The sequence below is a fragment of the Podarcis cretensis genome (genome assembly GCF_951804945.1).
Source record: "Podarcis cretensis genome assembly, chromosome: Z".
Taxonomy (NCBI): Eukaryota; Metazoa; Chordata; class Lepidosauria; order Squamata; family Lacertidae; genus Podarcis; species Podarcis cretensis.
In genome coordinates this window covers 50,796,875-50,812,707 of record NC_137184.1, presented here as the reverse complement: position 1 = coordinate 50,812,707, position 15,833 = coordinate 50,796,875, and the positions used below count along the sequence as shown (strand labels likewise).

The following is a 15,833-nucleotide window of genomic DNA, read 5'->3' as shown; positions in this document are numbered from 1 at the left end:
ACTATCACCACTGCAGGCCAGGGGGAAAAAATCCATTTTTATTTTTCTCATCTACAACTGTCTCCTTTATTTTATAGTACGGTCCACTGATGATTGCTTCCGTTTGATGGATTCATGAGAGTCCCTCAGAGCTGGTATTTCTGGAGCAGCTCGCTTTGCCACGCCCGTTTCTTGTTGGGGAACGAGGCAGGCACTCGGATTCTTCGAAAGTCCTCAATGCATTTGCCCAGCTCCAACTGCAGAGCCTTCCTCTCTTCGCCGGGAGGCGGCGGGCCACGCTCCAGCCCGTTCTCCTCAACGCCCACCTGCTTCACCTCCTCCAGCTTCTGGAGGGGTTTGGAGAAGTCCAAGGTGGTGGGCCGGGGTGGGCCGCACTCTTCAGGGGCCTCCGGCCACGGCAAGGACCCCAAAGATCCCCTGGTTTCCGGGAGGGGGTCTTGATCCGGAGGAGGGGGCAAAGCCGGATCTGGGTCGGGGGAGAAGTTGGCAGAAGAGAAAGGTCTCTCCTGGGTGGCCTCCTTGGAGCTCAGGGGTAGGTCTGGTGGGGCCGGTTCGGTGGTGGCCCCGGCTGGGAGCACGGGGGATCTTTTGAGGGTGGCAGTGGGGGGGTGCTCTGTGGCAGTTGGCGGGGTGGTTGATGTGGTGCTGGTGGGGATGGTGGACGCTGGAGGAGAGAAGGAGGAGGAAGAAGCAGGAGAAGGAGGAGGAGAGGAAGAGAAGAAGAGATGAGTAAATAATAATGATGAATATGGGGTCAACCCACTCCTCCTACTTCTTTGTAACCCCCAGCCTTCAGCCTGCCTTCAGTCGCAGCAGGGGAGGGCTTTAGTTTCTTACTGTTCCTTATGCCCAAAACTGGCGCATCTTTATTCTTTGAAGAGAGCATCCCATGGGTCTTAGCCGGAAGCCTTGAACTTCAGATATTCAAACGCACCTGTAACCAGCTTCCCGCCATGTGATTTCCTCCTCTTGAGAATCTTTTGTCCATCTACTGCATTTATTTCTCCCAATTTAAACTCTAAAAGGGTGATTTTCTTGAGCATCTCACCTGGAAGCACGGATGCCGCATCTGTCCGGAGGTCCAAAATGGGCTCAGAGGAAGAGGCGAGGCTTTTCCGGACGTCCTTCTCTGTTCCCACCGGTGCTGCAGAAGGCGCCATGCTGAGCCAGAGGCTTCCTGGGGGGGGGGGTATAAATAATAATAAACTACTACTACTACTGAGAGAGAGAGGACTAAGATGAGCATCTCCCTCCCCAACTTTATTTCCAAGTTGCTGAAAATACATGTAACCAACAATCGTCATATCCAGGCATGTCCAACTTGAAGTCGGCTGCGATCTACAATCCAATATCAAAACTGGCAGGGACCAACCAGGGTAGATTGTTGTTGTTGTTATTAGGGATAAGGGTTAGAGATAGGGATAGGAGTTAGGGACAGGTATTAGGGATAGCCCCTTCATGGATCACTGCCTTGCCCCCCTTCTTGGATCACTGTCTTGCCGAGGTGAAGGGGTGAATAACTCAGAGAAGCTATGAACTATGCCAAGGAGGGCACCCAAGATGAACAGGTCATAGTGGAGTTTTGACCAAACGTGATCCACCTGGAGCAGGAACCGGCAAGCCACTCCATTATCCCTGCCAAGAAAACTCCATGGACAAAGACAAAAGGCATATAAAAGTTATGACACTGGAAGATGAGGCCCTCAGGTCGGAAGGCGTCCAACATGCTACTGAGGAAGAGCGTAGGACAAGTACAAGTAGATTCAGAGCTGATGAAGCGGCTGGGCCAAAGCCGAAAGGACGCTCAGTTGCGGATATGCCTGGAAGCGAAAGGGAAGTCCAATGCTGTAAAGAAAAATATTGCATAGGAACCTGGAATGTAAGAACCATGAACCTGGGTAAGTTGGATGTGGTCAAAAATGAGATGGCAAGAATAAATATTGACATCCTGGGCATCAGTGAACTAAAATGGACGGGAATGGGCGAATTCAGTTTGGATGACTATCATGTCTGTGGGCAAGAAACCCGTAAAAGAAATGGAGTGGCCCTCATAGTCAACAAAAGAGTGGCGAAAGCTGTACTGGGATACAATCTCAAAAATGATAGAATGATCTCGATACGAATCCAAGGCAGACAGGTGGCGCTGTGGGTTAAAGCCTCAGCGCCTAGGGCTTGCCGATCGAAAGGTCGGCAGTTCGAATCCCTGCGGCGGGGTGCGCTCCCGCTGCTCGGTCCCAGCGCCTGCCAACCTAGCAGTTCGAAAGCACCTCCGGGTGCAAGTAGATAAATAGGGACCGCTTACCAGCGGGAAGGTAAACGGCGTTTCCGTGTGCGGCTCTGGCTCGCCAGATGCAGCTTTGTCACGCTGGCCACGTGACCCGGAAGTGTCTCCGGACAGCGCTGGCCCCTGGCCTCTTAAGTGAGATGGGCGCACAACCCCAGAGTCTGTCAAGACTGGCCCGTACGGGCAGGGGTACCTTTACCTTTTTAATCCAAGTTTATGCACCAACTACTGGTGCTGAAGAAACTGAAATTGACCAGTTCTATGAAGACTTACAACACCTTATAGAAATGACACCAAAGAGGATGTTCTTCTCATTATAGGGGATTGGAATGCTAAAGTAGGGAGTCAAGAGATAAAAGGAACAACTGGCAAGTTTGGCCTTGGAGATCAAAACGAAGCAGGGCAAAGGCTAATAGAGTTCTGTCAAGAGAACAAGCTGGTCATCACAAACACGCTTTTCCAACAACACAAGAGACGACTCTACACATGGACATCACCAGATGGGCAGCATCAAAATCAGATTGATTATATTCTCTGCAGCCAAAGATGGAGAAGCTCTATACAGTCAGCAAAAACAAGACCTGGAGCTGACTGTGGCTCAGATCATCAGCTTCTTATAGCAAAATTCAAGCTTAAACTGAAGAAAGTAGGAAAAACCACTGGGCCGGTAAGATACAATCTAAACCAAATCCCTTATGAATACACAGTGGAAGTGAGGAACAGGTTTAAGGATTCAGATTTGCTGGACAGAGTGCCTGAAGAACTATGGATGGAGGTTCGCAACATTATACAGGAGGCAGCAACGAAAACCATCCCAATGAAAAAGAAATGCAAGAAAGCAAAGTGGCTGTCCAACGAGGCCTTACAAATAGTGGGGGAGAGAAGGCAAGCAAAATGCAAGGGAGATAGTGGAAGATACAGGAAAGTGAATGCAGATTTCCAAAAAATAGCAAGGAGAAAGAAGAAGGCCTTCTTAAACGAGCAATGCAAAGAAATAGAGGAAAACAACAGAATGGGAAGAACCAGAAAATTGGAGATATGAAAGGAACATTTCGTACAAAGATTACCATAATAAAGGACAAAAGTGGTAAGGACCTAACAGAGGCAGAAGACATCAAGAAGAGGTGGCAAGAATACACAGAGGAATTATACCAGAAGGATATGGATGTCTCGTACACCCCAGGTAGTGTGGTTGCTGACCTTGAGCCAGACATCCTGGAGAGTGAAGTCAAATGGGCCTTAGAAAGCACTGCAAATAACAAGACCAGTGGAAGTGATGGTATTCCAGCTGAACTATTTAAAATTTTAAAAGATGATGCCATTAAGGTGCTACACTCAATATGCCAGCAAGTTTGGAAAACTCAGCAGTGGCCAGAGAATTGGAGAAGATCAGTCTACATCCCAATCCCAAAGAAGGGCAGTGCCAGAGAATGCTCCAACTACCGCACAATTGCACTCATTTCACACACTAGCAAGGTTATGCTTAAAATTCTACAAGGAAGGCTCAAGCAGTATGTGGACCGAGAACTCCCAGAAGTGCAAGCTGGATTTAGAAGAGGCAGAGGAACCAGAGACCAAATTGCAAACATGCGCTGGATTATGGAGAAAGCTAGAGAGTTCAAGAAAGACAGCTACTTCTGCTTCATTGACTATGCAAAAGCCTTTGACTGTGTCGACCACAGCAAACTATGGCAAGTTCTTAAAGAAATGGGAGTGCCTGATCACCTCATCTGTCTCCTGATAAATCTGTATGTGGGACAAGAAGCTACAGTTAGAACTGGATATGGAACAACTGATTGGTTCAAAATTGAGAAAGGAGTACGGCAAGGCTGTATATTGTCTCCCTGCTTATTTAACTTATATGCAGAATTCATCATGCGAAAGGCTGGGCTGGATGAATCCCTAGCCGGAATTAAGATTGCCGGAAGAAATATCAACAACCTCAGATATGCAAATGACACAACCTTGATGGCAGAAAGTGAGGAGGAATCAAAGAACCTTTTAATGAAGGTGAAAGAGGAGAGCGCAAAATATGGGCTGAAGCTCAACATCAAAAAAACAAAGATCATGGCAACTGGTCCCATCACCTCCGGGCAAATAGAAGGGGAAGAAATGGAGGCAGTGAGAGATTTTACTTTCTTGGGCTCCATGATCACTGCAGATGGTGACAGCAGCCACAAAATTAAAAGACGCCTGCTTCTTGGGAGAAAAGCAATGACAAACTTAGACAGCATCTTAAAAAGTAGAGACATCACCTTGCCAACAAAGGTCCATGTAGTAAAAGCTATGGTTTTCCCAGTAGTGATGTATGGAAGTGAAAGCTGGACCATAAAGAAGGCCGATCGCCGAAGAATTGATGCTTTTGAATTATGGTGCTGGAGGAGAATGTTGAGAGTCCCATGGACTGCAAGAAGATCAAACCTATCCATTCTTAAGGAAATTAGCCCTGAGTGCTCACTGGAAGGACTGATCGTGAAGCTGAGGCTCCAATACTTTGGCCCCCTCATGAGAAGAGAAGACTCCCTGGAAAAGACCCTGATGTTGGGAAAGATGGAGGGTACAAGAAGAAGGGGACGACAGAGGACGAGATGGTTGGATAGTGTTCTTGAGGCTACCAGCATGAGTTTGAGCAGATTGCGGGAGGCAGTGGAAGACAGGAGTGCCTGGCGTGCTCTGGTCCATGGGGTCACGAAGAGTCGGACACGACTAAACGACTAAACAACAACAACATTAGGGATAGGGTTATTATTATTATTATTATTCTCCAGCAGCTTGTCAGCAGGCCGAAGGAGCTATCCTGATGTGAGCGACTGATTTAAAGATTTAAAATCTCAAGCTGTCGGCGGGGTTGCTAAGAGAGGGGCTTTTTTCCTCTTATAGCTCAGTCCCTTCTCTCAGGCTAATAGGATTATGGGAAGGCAGGAGAAGTGGCCCCAGAGAAGCTGGAATGACCTACTAAAAACACTTGGCGGGTTGAACATGAGACCCAGCTCTACATCTCTTTTAAGCCAGATTTTTCCTTAATTGAAAAGATCACTGTACACATTTAAAACCTCTGGCAGGAATGTGAAGGTGCTTGTTATGTCAAATTTTATTCTTTCTTTATATGTGATTTGTATAATTATTTGGAAAATGCGGAGATGCAGTTAATTGTGGGATATGGTAAGAACTCGTGAAGGAAAGAAGGGAAGAAGTCTGAGGGTTCTAAGAAAGAAAGAGGGAGAGAGAGAGAGAAAGAAAGACACTGAGAGAGCAACCGAGAGAGAAAGAAAGAAAGAATCTGGCTTGCACTTTTTATAGAGACTTGAGAGAAAGAGAAAGTGGAACTCTTCTTACCTGGGAAATGGGGGTGTTCTCCTGACACCTTTTGGGAATCCTGACAAGCCGGAGGACCTGGAGGAAGGAAGAAAGGGAGAGAAAGTAATCAGCAAATGGCAGCTTTAGAGAAGATCAATCTCATAACATAACAATCTCCCATTTCAGTTCCAGCCGGCTGCTATTATTTAAATAAAGGCTGGATAGTGATTTTAGGAATTCCCATTGCTGTTTTGAAACACACTGGTATCTTCTTCTTCTTGTATTAAATGCTTTATTGGATATAATAATAATAATGTAATTTATTATTTCTACCCTGCCCATCTGCCTAGGTTTCCCCAACCCCTCTGGGGAAATTAAAGAAAAGTGTATGAAAACCCCAAACGAAAATACCAAAGAATATCAATATTTGCTCAATCCATTCTTGTTAAATTCCTATGACCTCCTGCCACCTCACCATGTATTTCCTGATCTGATAAACTATTAATCTCTATTTTCTCCCTTTTTGGATTGCTTTTTCAAACTTCAAAAAAGGCAAAAAATCAAAGTTATCTGTCTTAAAAAATAGACAACAAAAAATTATCTCTATTTTCTTTTTAATAATATTTGCCAATGTTATATTCTCTTATATTTGCACATCCAAACACCGGAGTTGTTTGAACATTGCCGCTGATGTCATCTTACTGCAATAATCCTCTAGTTATTTTCTAAACACGTCCCATTTTTGAATAAATCTCAGTATTACCTCTGTTTTTGTCATTTTTGCAAACTCCAACAACTTACTTTGCCACTCTCATTTTGTTGGGATTTTCTCTCCCTTCCAATTCGTTGCGATGAATATTCTTACTGCTTCCGTCGCATACAAGAATATTCCTTTTTGCATTTTTTTGGTATGTCTGGGCCTGGAATCCCCAAGATAAAATGGAAAACTGAAGAAATATTATTATTATTTTTAAAAAATCAAATTGATGGAAGCCGCGTCAAGCCGATCACGTGCTTTCTTAGCATCCTATACCCTTTTTAAAAATGCTGGCTCCTCTAGGTTTTTTTTAATGGGTTGTTGGTTTCGTTTTGATTTTGTGCATTTGGTATTTTATGCAAACCACCCCGAGACCTTTGGGTATCAGGCAGTATGGAAATTAAATAAATAATAATAATAATACTTGTCTATGATTTGTGCTAGAACAAAGCAATGATCTTTAATAATAATAATAATAATAATAATAGGCAAAGTTAACAGAGAAACTGAGAAACTGCCCTGATCAAACCTTTATTAGAAAATGGGGCATGTATAAAAAATATCTCATGGATTATTGTAGGTATATGGTGTCTGTGGCAGCCTTTGAAGAACTTCTGTGATCCAAGATCAGATATTATCGTCAAAATTCAACTGAGAGAACAGAAATACATAGTTTCTTAGACAAAGAAATGTTGAGAGACGATAGACGTTAGAATGTCATGTAATGGAACAAATATCCCAATTTTCCTTTTTGTTATGGACAAACCTGGTTTTACTTTTTAATTTTTTTTCCAGATCAGGACAATCTTTTATTTGCATCAGCCGCTAGCCATAGCATTAAAGTACTGAAGATAGAAGTTGAAACCTGATGGTACAAAATGCCTTTTGGAGGTTTACATCAACAATCAAATAATAGATCTTATAAAAAATAAATAATAATAATAATAATAATAATAATAATAATACTTGTCTATGAGACGTGCTAGAACAAAGCAATGATCCTAAATAATAAGAATAATAATACTTGTCTATGAGACGTGCTAGAACAAAGCAGTGATCTTAATAATAATAATACTTGTCTATGAGATGTGCTAGAAGAAAGAAATGATCATTAATAATAATAATAATAATAATAATAATAATAATAGGCAAAGTTACAGATAGGTAGCCGTGTTGGTCTGCCATAGTCAAAACAAAATAAAAAAATTCCTTCCAGTAGCACCTTAAAGACCAACTAAGTTAGTTCTTGGTATGAGCTTTCGTGTGCATGCACACTTCTTCAGATACACTGAAATAGAAGTCACCAGACCCTTCTATATAGTGAGAAGGTGGGGAGGGGTATTACTCAGAAGGGTGGTGGGATTGGGTGATTGGCAGATAGCTGTGATGAGCCTGTTGACGACTCTTAACGACTGCAATAGGTCTTACAGGAAAAAGCAAGGGGTGAGAAGGTGAAAAATGGCTTTGTCATGTATAATGAGATAAGAATCCAATGTCTTTGTTCAGACCAGGTCTGCAATAAACCCAGATGCCAACTTTGCTGCCACATACACCCGGACAACACCATTACTGGCCCCAACAACATCACACATACCATCTCGGGACTATTTAATTGCTCATCGTCTAACATTGTATATGCCATCAAATGCCAACAGTGTCCTTCAGCTCTCTATATTGGACAAACAGGCCAAACCTTACGCCAAAGAATAGGTAAGGTAAAGGTAAAGGTACCCCTGCCCGTACGGGCCAGTCTTGACAGACTCTGGGGTTGTGCGCCCATCTCACTCAAGAGGCCAGGGGCCAGCGCTGTCCGGAGACACTTCCGGGTCACGTGGCCAGCGTGACAAAGCTGCATCTGGCGAGCCAGAGCCGCACACGGAAACGCCGTTTACCTTCCCGCTGGTAAGCGGTCCCTATTTATCTACTTGCACCCGGAGATGCTTTCGAACTGCTAGGTTGGCAGGCGCTGGGACCGAGCAGCGGGAGCGCACCCCGCCGCAGGGATTCGAATTGCCGACCTTTCGATTGGCAAGCCCTAGGCGCTGAGGCTTTAACCCACAGCGCCACCTGCGTCCCTACGCCAAAGAATAAACGGACATAAATCTGACATCAGGAACCACAAGACAGAGAAACCAGTAGGAGAACACTTCAATCTCCCAGGACATTCTATACAAGATCTCAAAGTAGCTGTTCTATTACAAAGGAATTTCAGAAATAGACTGGAAAGAGAAGCTGCTGAATTGCAACTTATTACCAAACTTAAAACCATGGAGAGACCTGGTCTGAACAAAGACATTGGATTCTTATCTCATTATACATGACAAAGCCATTTTTCACCTTCTCACCCCTTGCTTTTTCCTGTAAGACCTATTGCAGTCGTTAAGAGTCGTCAACAGGCTCATCACAGCTATCTGCCAATCACCCAATCCCACCACCCTTCTGAGTAATACCCCTCCCCACCTTCTCACTATATACAAGGGTCTGGTGACTTCTGTTTCAGTGTATCTGAAGAAGTGTGCATGCACACGAAAGCTCATACCAAGAACTAACTTAGTTGGTCTTTAAGGTGCTACTGGAAGGAATTTTTTTATTTTGTTTTAATAATAGGCAAAGTTAACAGAGAAACCGTGAAACCGCCCTGATCAAACCTTTATTAGAAAATAGGACATGTATAAAAAATATCTCATGGATTATTGTAGTGATATGGTGCCTGTGGCGTCCGCCATGTTGCCTCACTAGAAATCCCCGTATGATGTGTCTTGTGCAGTTGAACCAATCATGCAAGATTCATTCCCTATTCATAGATCTAGAACACTGACAATAGAAATCCAGGGACATGAAATGAAATCCGGGGACGGATTTGTAAACCCCGAGACTGTCCCTGGGAAATGCCGACATCTGGCCCCGGAAACGGGGGATTAGGCCCCCGAAACAGACTTTGGACATAAGGGGTGTCGGGAAAGGCATACGATATTGAACTTGCGTTACCTCCGTATACCCCTCCCCATTTGCGATGTGCTAGTGATGTCGTGATGATGTCTCAACGATGCTATGTGAAGTGTACAGTGGTACTTTGATTTAAGACCGTAATCCATTCCACCTAAACATTAGGAAGAACTTCCTGACAGTAAGAGCTGTTCGACAGTGGAATTTGCTGCCAAGGAGTGTGGTGGAGTCTCCTTCTTTGGAGGTCTTTAAGCAGAGGCTTGACAACCATATGTCAGGAGTGCTCTGATGGTGTTTCCTGCTTGGCAGCGGGTTGGACTCGATGGCCCTTGTGGTCTCTTCCAACTCTATGATTCTATGATTCATTCCGGAAGTCCGGTCTTAAAACGAAGCGGACTTAAAACAAAGCATGCTTTCCCATAGAAAGTAATTGAAAATGGATTAATCCATTCTAAACAATGGAAAACACCTGCTAAGACAGCAATTTAACATGAATTTTACTGTCTAACAAGACCATATATCCATAAAATGAAGGCAATAATCAGTGTAAAGGTAAAGGTAAAGGGATCCCTGACCACTAGGTCCAGTCGTGGCCGACTCTGGGGTTGTGGCGCTCATCTCGCTTTATTGGCCAAAGGAGCCGGCGTGCAGCTTCCGGGTCATGTGGCCAGCATGACTAAGCCGCTTCTGGTGAACCAGAGCAGCGCACGGAAACGCCGCTTACCTTCCCGCTGGAGCGGTACCTATTTAGCTACTTGCACTTTGACGTGCTTTCGAACTGCTAGGTTGGCAGGTGCAGGGACCAAGCAACGGGAGCTCACCCTGTCGCGGGGATTCGAACTGCTGACCTTCTGATCAGCAAGTCCTAGGCTCTGTGGTTTAACCCACAGCACCACTCGTGTCCCTATAATAATCAAAGTACTGTGCTATAAAGTAAATAAGACAGTAGTGTAGATGAACAAAAATAACATTTTTTTTCTTACGTGCACTGATGATAGTCATTGTTTGGATGGGGGGGCTTTTATCCATTTCTGCAGCCAGACAATCAACCAGTTCCACACAGTCACAAAAACAAGTCACAAAAACGAAATCACAAGCCACAGTCACAGATCAGTCCCATAAAACGAAGTCACAGTCAAAAAGGTGAAAAAGCCACACAAACCAAAATGCAAAAAAATTAGCAAAAACTAAACCTCCAAATATCACCTCTGTGTTGCGTGGGTGCTCAAGACTCAACAGCTGGCAGACTCAACAGGAAGCCTCTGATTAGCAGCGAGGGACTCAATTAACAAACGATACACACTCAACAGGAACCAGATGATGAAAAGCAACCCCTAAAACAGCAGCCGGGCCCGACTTATATCAAAAAAATGACTCAGCCCCGAGCAGTCATTTCCGGGTTGCAATTGGACTTAGTCCAAAACGGAGTTATAATAGACTGGACTTTAGTCAAGGTACCACTGTATTCTGGGGGGAAGAAGGAAGTTTTAAAAGTTGACATCACCCCATGCTCGGGGTTCTTACTCCTGGGGGGACCTGTGGTGCAACAGTAAGAATCATGGTCTACTGACCACTGTTTTGCTCCAAATTACCGGGCTGGGACTTCCTCCTTTTACTGACAGCATGGACCCATGGGGGACAAGTGCCCCGGTGAGCTAGGCTGTCAAGGAGTCACTCACCCTGGAATTTCCCCCCTTTACATTGACATATGCATGATGTATCTGTGATGGGTGCATGGTGCCCCCCCCAGGGGAGAAAGGGAGAACTGATAAAAGAGGGAGCATCCCTTTGTTTGGGGTGCGAGTCCTGTTGCAACTGTCTTTCGAATCAAGACCACCATTTTGTTCCTATATTCCTGGCAGGCATCTCGGTTTGGTGATCCGAGGGAATTCCCCTCGGCAAAATGGATACATCATCACAGACACACCCCACATGTCACAGCGTCCAAGTCCATGATTCAGAGAAAGCCAGGGAGGAGGGTTGTGCTACTCAGAAGGCTCCAGAGAGGGTTCAGTTCGGGAAGCGAGGGAGGAGAGGCCAGAGGGTTTGTTGGTTTGTCTACACTCTACAGGGAGGATCGAGGGAGGGTCGCTTTTGCATGTGTTTGGGTTCGGCGTGGCCGGAGTGTCACTCACGGTAGAAGACGTATTCGGCGTACGAGGTCCAGATCTTGCCGTCTGCCGGCTCGACGGTGCAGGTTCCCGTCGAATTGCTGGCCACCATCTGGAACCCGGCGCCGGCCAGCCGGTCAAAGGCTTGCTCCAGGAATGTGAACTTGAGGTAGTAGCGGGACGTGTAGCGCCCCGGCGCCCGGTCGGGGTCCCGACTCTCGTTTAGCGCCTCACCAAAGACCTCCCTGGCCAGTGCTGTCTTGCCGCAGACCGTGATCCTTGCCACCCGGCGAAATTTGGCGTCTGCCTGGCCATCCCGGCCCAGGGCGTACGAGCCCCGGTAGGCGATGGTGATGAAGCCGGGTATCCTTGTGCTTTGTCCGTCAGGCAAGATTCCCGGGGCGTCAGGCCCAGGGGAAAGATCCTCGGAGTCACTTTGGCCCTCCTCGTCTGAGTCCTGCTGGCCGGTTTTGGGCGCCAATGTCCGGGCCAGCTCAGGGAGTTGGAAGTACTCGGCTTCGCGCCGCAGCCGGCCCCTCTCCGGGAAGTTTTCCGGCAGCACGAGGCACCGGTCTCTCATGTAGTCGAGGATGTAGCGGAAGAGGAAGCCGTCTCGGTCGACGAAGACGCGGTTCTTGCTGTCGCGGGCCAAGGGCCGGGCACCGTTGTGGGCGAACATCTCCCAGAGCAACGAGTTAGGGACGCTCAGCAGAGTGCTGCGGCGAGTCAGGTAGACTTGACCGCCAACGTTCAGCTCAACAATCTCCGGGAAGTCTGAGCCGGGTTGGGCGCTGCCACCGCCGGGGTGTGCCAAGGCCATTTCCTACTCACCTGAAAAAGAACCAGCCAGAGAAGAGGCATTAGGGCGGCCAGATGCTGCGACCCGCAGGCCGTTTGAATGAACAAATGAATATTTGCGTCAGCCATCAGCCAGTGCTGGATTTATGTATAAGCTCAACAAGCTCTAGCTTAGGGCCCCACTCTCTTGGGGGGTCCCCAGAAAAATTTAAAAGAAAAACAACTGGATGCACATTTCCAAAATATAAGATAAAAAACCAAATAAAAGTATTGTAATTTAGATCATGTTTGTGTGCTGTTTGTATACACAGTATACAGTACAATGAATTGCAATAAAATTATACAATTGAATGGGTATTGAGTAGATGCATTAATATAATTAGTTCTGTTGAATAATTTTTTATGGACAGGCGTGTATAGTATTGGCATTATTTATGAATGGGACATATTACTAGAAATACCATATTTTACACTCACTAAGTGTCACAAGGACACAAAGGTCTGCTGTCTCCATGAACAGTGTGGACTACAATGGTGATATTGATACTATATAAAAAAAAGCCATCAAACCTCACTCTGCTTGTCAATATTCGGAGGATGCCAGCAAGGCCGAACCTTTCTGTAAAAAAGGCTTTTATTATTCCTTTTTGTTTATTTATTTATTTTATTTATTATTTTATTATTCCAGTGCCAAGGGCCTTCTGGCGGTTCCCTCACTGCGGGAACCAAAGTTACAGGGATCCAGGGAAAGGGCCTTCGCTGTAGTGGCACGCCCACCCACTAGATGTCAAAGGAAAAAACAAAAAAAAACTACCAGACTTTTAGGAGACATCTGAAGGAAGCCGTGTTTAGGGAAGCTTTTAATATCTGAAGGACTATTGTATTTTAATATTTTGTTGGAAGCTGCCCAGAGCAGCTGGGGATATGCAGCCAGATGGGCAGGGTAGAAATGATAAATTATTATTATTCCAAATAGGAAACTGCCTTGTATTAACTACAATTGCATTGTACAGGTTCAAAACAAAATAAAAAAATTCCTTCCAGTAGCACCTTACAGACCAACTAAGTTAGTTCTTGGTATGAGCTTTCGTGTGCATGCACACTTCTTCAGATATCTGAAGAAGTGTGCATGCACACGAAAGCTCATACCAAGAACTAACTTAGTTGGTCTTTAAGGTGCTACTAGAAGGAATTTTTTTATTTTGTTTTGACTATGGCAGACCAACACGGCTACCTATCTGTAATTGTACAGGTTATAACACTTAATTCCACATTAATAAAGATATTTATAATTATTTGTCATTTGCTTCATAGATCATCTATTATTCTTTCACCTTATAGCACATTTCTAGAGACTAAACTAAGAGTCTTTGTAAATGGTGTTTCTAAAGGAACTTTTGTTATTGCCCAATGGGTTTGCATTATTAAGTTTATGAATAAAAATAATTCAGCACACGCGGATTTCAGCGCCCAGCCACCCCCACCCTGCCCTCCGCCTTGAGCCGGCCTGCAAAAGAGCCACGTGTCCCGTCGTCACGTGTGATCTACACAGAGACGAGTCTCCCAAGAAGAGGGGATTTTGGTCGCTTGGTTCCTCGCGCAGGATGCGGCCGCACCCGTCGGAACGCCCTGACGCGCGCACAGACTCCGGGCAGGCAGGCGAAAGGGTGCAGCGCGCGTGTGAATGGCGGACAGCTTGGGGTGCCTTTCTTTCTTGCCCGCTCGAGGAACTGCTCCCACAGCTCCGGGTTCCACCCAGGACTTGTGGGGCAGAGAGTTCCTGGCATCCTGCGGCGCAAAAGACCCCGTGGGAAAGAGCTGGGGAAGACCGAGGGGGCGCCGATTTGGGTCCACATGCTCCGCCGCCGCCCAGCACCCACCCAGCAACTCCAAATTCTCTCCTTTCGGATTCTGCGGCGCCTCACTGCGCCAGACGCGCGTCCGCTCCCACCTTGCCAGCGGCTGGTCCTCTCCAAAGCGAGCGCGCCCAAGCGGCACCCTAGGAACCGCCGCGGGTGCTCATCGCGCCCCGGCCCCCCTCCTACTGGAGCCGCTGCCCCCGCTCCTCACCGGTTTGGGTTCATATGCCCCAACCCCCGCCCCCACCGAATTCTCTCCTTTCGGATGCGCCAAACGCGCGTCCGGTCCCACCTTTCCTACCGGTCCTCTCCAAAGCGAGCGCGCCCACGCGGCAGCCTAGGATTCGCCGCCGCCGCCGCCGCTGCTCGTCCCTCCTTGCCTCCCCCCACGGGAGCGGCTAGCCCCGCGCCGCCCCCGAGCCGGGCGCATCCAGAATGGGGAGCCAGGAGGGATGGAGAGGCGCGCCGTGCGACTCAGCGGCGAGGGCGCGTAGATGGCTAGCGGCCTGCAACGTCCACGCTCCGCGCTCGCCCCCGCGACCCCGGCGCGCCTCCTCTAGCCCCCAGCCCGGTCTGGCCCCGTTTTTATCCGCTGTAAGCCTCGGCAGCCCCCCCTCGCCCCCTCCGATCGCTGACGGCACGCTCGGGGGCGGAAGCGCATCATCCAACAGTCGCCTCTGGTACCCAAAGAGGGCAGCCGAGCGCTCGCTTTTCTCCGCGCTAACTGGGCTAGGACTAGGGGTTACAGATAGGGATAGGGGTTTAGGATAGCAATTAGGGATGTACAAAATTTTATTAATTTTATAGCTCGGTCTCTGGAGGATCACTTTTGTTTGAGGGATCAGCGGTCTCGTTAGAGGATAATTCACCTTCAAATGGCAGTTTTCAAAAAAATATTTAAAAACCAATTTAATATTTTTTTAAAAAACACCTCATTGAATTTTAAAAATCCGATTTTCATTTTAAAAAATCTGGGTCCTGGGCATGGAAATCGTTTCCTTTCAGGTGATGGGAATGGCCACCCATTATCGTCTCCCAATATTTTTTTATTTTATAGTATGGTCCATGGAGGATCGCTTTTGTTTTAGGGAGCAAAATTAGAGAGCAAATTCTTTTTAAAATAAAATAAAAAATTTATTGCATTTTTTCTTAATTTATAAACAATAACCAAAAAAAGGTGAAAATAAATTAATCCTTACACTCACATATATATAAAATAATGCATTTAAGAAAAGATGGAAAAGAAAAAGAATATAAAAGATTGTTTTCATTTGACGGATTGACGGTCTCATTAGAGAGCAAAATTATTATTATTTTTTTACAAAATAGTCTATTGCATTTTTTAAAAAATTACAAACAATAACAAAAAAGTGAAAATAAATTAATCCTTATATCCACATACGCAAGAAATAAAGTAATTTTGTTTAAGAAAAAAGGGAAAAGGAAAATAATATAAAAGATTGCTTTTGTTTGAGGGATTAACGGTCTCTTTAGAGAGCAAAATCCTTTTTTTAAAAAAGAATCCTTAGTGCATTTTTAAAAATATTTTTTTAGAACCAATAAGGGACGCAGGTGGCGCGGTGCTAAGAGTCAATCGCTACCGCGGTGCTGAGAGTCAATCGCTACTTCTGCGGAGCGAAGTTGCACAGCTGATGCCGGAGAGCGCTGACCTTTTTCCTGTTAAATTTCGGCTTTTAAAAAGAACAACAACCCGTGAGTAAGACATTTGAAAGATTGGGAGATCAAAGGAATCGCCCCTTTGATCGATGCAACAAACTTGA

The 15,833-nt window shown here is 45.9% G+C and overlaps 1 protein-coding gene across 3 annotated transcripts; it reads right to left on the bottom strand.

Annotated features, from left to right (window-relative positions):
- Window positions 1–21: 21 nt before the first annotated feature.
- LOC307208230 (BTB/POZ domain-containing protein KCTD16-like) lies at window positions 22–15,599 on the bottom strand. 3 transcript variants are annotated; one of them, XM_079962825.1, is made up of 5 exons: window positions 14,354–15,599; window positions 11,420–12,226; window positions 5,621–5,677; window positions 1,049–1,177; window positions 22–664 (listed from the first exon to the last, which is right to left on the bottom strand). In XM_079962825.1, exons 2-5 carry the CDS (start codon window positions 12,213–12,215, stop codon window positions 126–128), a joined length of 1,521 nt encoding a protein of 506 aa, XP_079818951.1. In that variant the 5' UTR covers window positions 12,216–12,226; window positions 14,354–15,599; the 3' UTR covers window positions 22–125. The 3 variants fall into 3 exon arrangements, with proteins under 3 accessions (XP_079818951.1, XP_079818949.1, XP_079818950.1); XM_079962823.1 differs by having other exon boundaries at window positions 14,345–15,598; XM_079962824.1 differs by lacking the exon at window positions 14,354–15,599 and adding an exon at window positions 14,145–14,324.
- Window positions 15,600–15,833: the final 234 nt, after the last annotated feature.

Excerpts from the sequence above, each read along its gene's own strand:
- LOC307208230 (XM_079962825.1), bottom strand. The coding sequence starts at position 12,215 with ATGGCCTTGGCACACCCCGGCGGTGGCAGCGCCCAACCCGGCTCAGAC. Across the intron at positions 5,678-11,419 it reads CGCCGAATACGTCTTCTACC|GTCCTCCGGCTTGTCAGGAT; the intron begins GTGAGTGACACT and ends TCCTTCCTCCAG. Across the intron at positions 1,178-5,620 it reads AGAACACCCCCATTTCCCAG|GAAGCCTCTGGCTCAGCATG; the intron begins GTAAGAAGAGTT and ends CCCCCCCCCCAG.